Genomic DNA, 7906 nt, shown 5'->3' with positions numbered 1-7906 from the left:
AGCCTAAAGCAGGAGGAGGGCCATAGGCCAAGAAGAAGGCTAAACACAAATTAGCCAACATGAGATCAGCAAAACCAGGAGCAAAAAGAACCACCCACTAAAATACCACAAAGCAACAACCAAGAAACCAAAAAAAAATGACCAAACCATATACGTTTACTGCTTTGATCTCTTCTATCAATAAAATATGTGTAGATGTAATGGGAAAGCAATATAAGGTGTGCACAATCAAGCGAAGAAGAAAATGCAGTTTTGATGGTTAATAGAAATGAAATATATTAGAAGTTTTAAACTGCATGACAATGCATGTAAGGTCCCTTCGATTCTGGGCTCGATCTAGACAGTTTGAAGGAAATACCAAGAGATTGTATAATATCATACAAAACAAACGCACTAATATATTTGAAAGCACAAATATACTTCAGTATAAACCCTAAAAGAATATCTTAAAGGATGTAAATTTAGAAGGAAAAGGCCATGGCCCTGGACATACAGCAAGAATTAATAAAATCCATATATAGAACAACTTAAAAGTAAAACATATCTCTCTTGGAATCCTTGTCAAGCTCTCATCATTCACAATGCTAAATTATTTTTTGAAACACGATTACACATGGATGGATCAATAAAGGACTACCTCATGGATGATGGAAAAGGCCCAAGTCTAACTCAATATGTTCCCTAATAGCAAACCCATGGATACACAGCAACTAGAAAAAGTCTAGTGTACACAATCAAGAGTTATGATAAGCTGATAATGAAGGCAAACTTTTAGTTTTTTGTTCTGGTTAGGTGAAGAGAGGAAACAGCAACTAGAAATTTGTTCCCGAAATGATTAAATATTTAATATTTAGAATGTAATCACCTTTAGGGTTTTATCTTAATTAATTATATGAATTTCGATATTGATGAACAATATTACATACCATGATAAGATATTAATGTGCATATTGTTTTAAACATAATTACAAACCCAAAATGAAATATCCAAATTATAATACATATCAATTTAACATTCTCAAATTACAAAGTTTACTTTTACAACAAAAAATGACACTTGAATAATCTAATGGTTGGCTCTAGAATGTAGGAACCTGATAATTACATTGTTTCATAATATTAGATTATAATATAATAGTCTTACGAATAAAATATATATTTTTTTGGATATATAACTCATTAAATTAATGCTACAAATAAAATTAACACCACCATTTAAAATCCACCTATAAATCATGCATACATATATTTTTAAAACTTCAAATAGTTTTATTATACCGACAATTAGACATTGTGTTTACTGATCCTTCTCAGTCAATTAATCTAATAAGATTTTTTTTAATCATTTAAATACAAATATCACTAGTGATCAACTACTTAAAAATATTGGTCATCTAAACAATAATGTCACTAGTATTATTTTAATATGCTTTTTAACTAATTATTGGTTACACGTGACATTATTATATTTATGTAAATACATATTTATTATTAATAAACACTTAATTTATCTTTAATATTCATATAATATTATATTAATAAACCTAATATTTTATCTATGATTCTAGAGTAAAAATAAAATCTATGAGACAACAATGTTTTGCAAATAAAATTATGAAGTTATTATAATTATGGGATTCCTATTACATCAAGTATTGTTCATAAAATGTTATTGGTCAATACTCTCTTAAATACTAGATATTTATTAAAGTTGTAGAGACTGATACATATTATATTCTTTTATTTATGAAAAGAAGCGATTGTTCTCATAAGTTAAGACACAAAAGATATATAGAACTAATATGTAAGTATATTATAAGACATATACATAGAATTTTATATGGAGAAATTATTTATATCTATGAAAAGGCTTATGTGATATATGTGTAAGAAAATTAAAAATATATATATAAAATTTCTAATCAACACAATGTTGAAAGATAAAATTTAAAAAAAAAATCAATTAAAAAATTACCTTAAAAAACCTAAGTCAATATGACTAACGGGCAAAATTTGTCACCCAAATGATAAAATCATATTAACTAGTAAAATTTGTCACCCAAATGATAAAATCATAATAACTCAATAAAAAATAAATAAATAAATAAAATATAAAAACTCATTTCTCAATCAACCTAACAATAAAAGATGAAATTTAAAAAAAAAATTAAAGAATAAAAGATGAAGTTTAGAAAAAAAAATTAATTAAAAAAATAATATAAATCAACTCAAATTAACCTATTAAGCTTAGATTACAATACTAAGATAAGTCTAAAGAAAAAAAAAAAAAACCTAAACTTCATGACCAAATTGGAAAAAGGCAAGCTTTTAGTAGATGTTATGAATTTGCTTGAAAACTATTTAATGAGTGTCCAGACATTAGAGTGTTTGCCATCCAAAACACGGTTAAAGCAATGACACATCCAAATCTGAAAATTTCGAATCTAATACTTTATTGGTATTTGGTATCATTTTGCTTATCATTTCAATTTAGGTGACGAAAAAAGATAATAATAATAGAGTTCTAATTTTGAAACCACAGTATGTATTATAATAAGATAATTTTTCGCATGCATTATCTGCCAACCTCAAAAATTCACTCGTGCATGTGTTCTCCCACGCGGCTGTTTGCCCCTTCAATTTGCTGCTGCCAGGAAGCCTACGCTTGCAATCTCTACTGAAAACATTTTTCATTGAAATAGAAACAGATCTTATACACGTGAATGAAGGGACGAGCACTCTACTCAATTAGATCACTGCGAGGGCAAGATTTTACATTGATATATTACATGTTGTGCCAGCCTGCGTCCCACATAATGGAGGTGAAAGCACTATCTCCTACCCTTTCCACTGATAACAGGAGAAGATGATTACTTCGCCTATTATCCAGCTAGATATGGGATGCTCTTTCCTTGAACTCCAATGCACTATAATCTTGGGAAGCCTTTCTTTCAAATGCTTGCTCACTGTTATCTTGTCCATTGCTTGGCAAATACGACTTGTTGTCCTTTGAAAAAATCTATAATGCCTGACATCTCAAGCTGCAATCAGTTGGAATCATAGACTGGTCTTCTAGCTTGTCCTCCTCACTGCTAGGGTCCTGTATTTTTAAAGATAGGCTCTTCTTCACCCTATATTACATAATTGCAATTAAAATTCCATGTCCGATAATTACTGTAAATTCTATGTTTAATTTCTAGTATGCTACCCTAATATGTTGATTAAACAAAAAAGCCGGGCGGGCAAGTTCCACCCTAGATATTCAAGTTTCCATCAGTATGGGGGCATTGAGGCTCATTGCCAATGCAGGAAAGATTTGTTCATGATTTCACATCACCAACATAACAGCTTATTTAGAATGACTGCATGAATTATAAATATAACTCTTTAACACCCTTCAAGGATGATAAATTCAAATTATTTATCAAAAAAAAAAATGATCAAATGCTACTGGTGCCAAAACAGAGAATCAAAAGTTAAAACTACTGATCACAGCTGAGTGCCATGCTGAGCTTGCAACCAAGTGACAGTGACAAACATAAAAGTGCTTCATAAAAATTACATAAAACGAATTCTAAATGCACAATTCAGAAAAGTATATTAAATAGTCATTTACCTCTTCATCTTCATTGAGAATAGAAGCATCATCAAACTTTGAGTACAAGGATTTGTATACTTCAGATTTCTTGTCAGCTTCCATCTCCTCCTGGAATTAACATAAGATATTTAAAAGTTCATAAGAAATGTCATGGTTTAACACAGTTAATTCTCATACGCGTCAGAGCACATCAACAAAATGTGGAAAAGGAGTCTTACAAGTTCAGACGTGACCAACTCAATTCTTTCCTGTAAATCTGTGATATGATGCTTCAGAGCCTGGAAAAGAAAGAAATAAGATGGAAAGACAGATGGTGTATCTTATTTAATCATGAAAACCACCAACTACTAGAGTAATCTATTGTTGTCTTACCTCATATCTCTGAAGTTCCACTGATCTGGCCAATGCCTGCCTCCTCGTCAATAAATTATCAGGTCTCATTGCCTTGGGGCGCATATAATTCTTCCCACGATAGATAATTATGGCATAACCTTTCGTAGTTCTATCCACAGAGACTAATACACCACCACTCTCAGCCTCCAAAGAAATTGCAATATGCTTGACTTGTGCAATACCTTTTCGTTCCACAATTATCTTCACCAACTCACGATACTTCCAGTGCAAATGCATATTTTCTATGGTACCATCAAAGACACCTCGCCTCCCTGAAATAGAAATCACAAGGGATATTTCACTTTCCCTAAAGAAACCATCATGGCCATAATTAAAGTGGCGTTTCTTACCTAGAAAGAGATAGGGTTTCATACTCAGACCAATCTTACGGAACAAGAACCTCTCCTCATCACTTATGGTTTCCAGATCTGTTGGGAGCTCAGTTGGTTCCAGATTCTCCTGTACTTTTGCCAGATCCTTCTCAGATTTTTTGAGTTTTCCTTTCGCCTAGAACAATTTCAAAACCCAGAAAACAGTAAGTTCTGAAGAGCTCCTTGTGTCCCACAATATTCTGCATATTATTCAATTTAGTACTTTCTTAACTTACCTGAGCTAGTTTATTCTCGAGATGTTTCACTAATGAAGCATGTCTAGCCAAAGCTGAATCTCTTATCATTTCCTCGACATCTTCACTGCTTGGTTGATTCCCCCAGCGAGAGATAGCTGCCACCGTTTCAGAGAGTGTTCCAGCAACCAAGGGGCCTTTAGTAGTTTTGACACTGGATCCAATAAAGGCTGAGGTCATCTGACGGGCTTGATCTTCTTCATCTTGATAGAGGAAAGCTAGTTTCCTCCTCTCTTTCAGTGTCTCATTAATAACCGGTGGCAAAAAGTCATTACCCCTGTAAAATACGATGTACTCCTTGTTTCTAGAAAGCAGCGTCCCCCCTGTCAACCTCTGCATGCAAGAATTCCAATTTTCATAATAGAAAAACAAAACAGTGCCGCCAACCACAATGCATTCAGAATCTTATGTGCCACAGGGTGTAGTTGGAACTGGCAGGCAAGACCAGAAGATTGGCGTCAAACTTTAGCAGAACAGATTTTTTTAGTAGCCTCAAGCTACTTCAAAGAAAAGTGAGCATCAAACCTTGAAAACCAATAAAAATTAACCATCCAAACAGTGTATGGTTTGTTTGTTCTATTTTTAAACAATTATTTTACCTGGTACAAAAGAAAACTTTCCTTTTATAGGGTCATGAAAATGGAAGCCGTGAACTTGTAATTGTTACAATCTTGAAGCGATGTTAGTCCCACCTGAAGACGGGATATGTACTCCCCAAAAAACTATAACATCTTGAATCTATCTTCAATGCCCAAATGAATTGTAGGATTAAATGCCAAGCAATAAACAGTCTCTAAAATTTCTGATTCATACCAGAACAACCTTTGAAAATGCAGAGTTGTGTGACACACTCAATATATGGCCATGCTCAGACCATTTCCGTGCAGGTGGAGGGATTAAGATCAGTTGGCGAAACTGGCATCTTCAAAGAAAACACCTTTTCTTGAGGAACTTCAGAAAAACAAAAAATAAAAAAAAGACTATGCCCACAGCTCTAAAGTGAGGAACTTCAGAAAAAAAAAAAAAAAAAAAAGACTATGCCCACAGCTCTAAATATCGTAGCCTTTTCCTTTTACATTGATGCTTACAACAGGCAAGAGAAACAAAGGATAACTGGTTTTACAAGTAGCAATACAATTTTAAATCACACAAATTTGCTTGGAATATCAAATCAACTTTAATATGCTTAAGCATAAAGTCCTATTAATATACCATCTTCATTCAAGAAGCATCTCAGTTCTTTTCATCTCACCTTGAGTTCTTCCGCCATAATCTCATTACGTGTATACTGTACTCCACGTTTGATGGCTATCTTTGCAATAGCACTTCTTTCCCATAGCTTCACCATAGCATTTGCCAAACCTTGCAGTTCCCTGTTCCTTCCTACAAAAATAAGTACAACAAACTCTTTAAGGAAACATGATTTGATGAATAAAACTACTGCCAAATTAGCTCTTACATACCAAGCACAAAATGAGGAGGTGTTGTTCTAGCAAGCCTGCGGAAATTTGTTGTATCCTTGTTGCTTAAACAAGGTTTTACCCCATAAGGAAGAAGTCTGAGTGGAGATTTATATCCAGGAACCACAGCAGGAAGCAAGTCTGCATCAACAGGCAATGGCTCACGACCACACCAGTCTTTATACCGTGGACCCAACTCATCTAACAAATGGTTGAGTTCACTGAAGTCCATGAGTTCTTCTTGAGATAGATCCTTTAAATACTTAGCAGCATCAGGTATATTTGATTCCATAGTTCTAGCCAAGTCCTTCATTCCTGCACTGCTAGTAGCACCATTAGTTGCTTCTTCTGCATATTGCAGAACATCCATACCAGCCTCATTTTGCTTGTTATATGACTGTACACATTGAAATTTGTAGGTTGTTCCTCTGTACAATACCACTGAACTGCCTGATCTCCATATAATCAAACCTCCAGTTCTACTCTGATAGAACAAATTAAAATCTGTATAAGGTTCTAGCAGAATCTACTGCATTTACCACCAGCATAGCAGTACACAAACATTCAGGATGTCCTTAATAATGAATAAGCAGGGTATTGAAATTTTAGTACGGTTTGTAGGAAAAATCCACTCCAAAACCATGATTCATTTCCATTCAAAAGTTTCAAACAACACAATTCAGCCAAGTGTTAGCGAATTGCCAAAGTCACTGAAAGCTATGAGATAATCAAAATTGTTTCCTATCTAAGTAGGTGTAAAAAAAGCAAAATACCAAACTTTTTGCAAAAACTGACCTCCAAAATCTCATGTGTCCTTTTCATGTTGCATGACAGCGGCCATTCAAACTTCAACTTCACCACTTCATCCAGCTTCCACTTCTCATGAATGGCATCCACCAAATCCTGCGTAATGCCCGTGGCCCCAACTTTTATCCTCTCAAGCATCCTTAATGCCACATTCCTTAGCCTCTTCAACTCATGTTCAGGCAACATTCTCTCTGCAAAATCCGTGTTGCTCTTCTTCCTACTCTTATCTTCTCCCAAAGAGTCTAGTCCACTTGTCCCCTTCCATGGCAATTCATTTGAATTACTAACACCATAATTAGAAACCTCGACGTTTTCGAAATCCCCAAGTTGTTTCTTAGTCACAGAAACTACAGCATTTAAATCCTTGCATGACAAATTTTCAAATGAATCACAATGACCATCATTATAAACCTCAATATTGCCAAAACCTCCATCGTCACCATCAAAAGGTTTCTCAGTAAGCGAAACCACATCATTTAAATCAGTAACTATTGACTTCTCCTTATCTCCTGGTAACTCAACTGAATTATAATAATGTTTGTCCTTAAATTTGTTGAAATTGCAATTAATTTTCTTTCCTACAATTTCTTTTTTATTAGCAACATTATCTTCACGACTATCTTCTTCGGCATTATCTTCTTCACGATTCTCCGCATACCTATGAACAGAACAATCTTTTATCTCCTTAGCTTCTGGTAACTGAAAAACAGAAGCATCATCAAAGTCGACAACTTGTTCCTTAAAATTGTTATCCAAATTGACCTCCTTCTCTATTCTTTCTTCTTTATCTATAACCCCATTTACAACATTATCTTCAAGATTCTCAAAAACCCCATGAATAGAGTTATCTCCTTTTCTAGGTTGATAATCGAAATGGGCTTGTTTGGGTGTGGCTCCATGAATCCAAGGAGGTGTAGTTAAGCGATTTGGTAAATTGAAACTCACAGTATCACTCACGCATGGTACTGCATCAACTTCTTTTATGTCTTCCTCTTCCTCTTCTTGTTGTTGTTGTTGTTGTTG

General features: G+C 34.1%; 1 protein-coding gene across 1 annotated transcript; it reads right to left on the bottom strand.

The window, feature by feature from the left end:
• Positions 1-2673: 2673 nt before the first annotated feature.
• Positions 2674-7906, bottom strand: LOC105111148 (CRS1 / YhbY (CRM) domain-containing protein; the record flags this gene model as incomplete). Its single annotated transcript, XM_011006421.1, has 9 exons — positions 2674-3131; positions 3617-3706; positions 3817-3876; positions 3971-4263; positions 4342-4498; positions 4599-4949; positions 5869-5999; positions 6080-6560; positions 6872-7906. Coding segments are annotated over 9 exons (2637 nt in total), but the record flags the coding sequence as incomplete, so codon positions are not given.

This window comes from Populus euphratica, unplaced genomic scaffold (genome assembly GCF_000495115.2).
Source record: "Populus euphratica unplaced genomic scaffold, PopEup_1.0 scaffold276.1, whole genome shotgun sequence".
Lineage (NCBI taxonomy): Eukaryota > Viridiplantae > Streptophyta > Magnoliopsida > Malpighiales > Salicaceae > Populus > Populus euphratica.
Note: the sequence above shows the minus strand (reverse complement) of the source record. Positions and strands in the feature narration are given on the sequence as shown.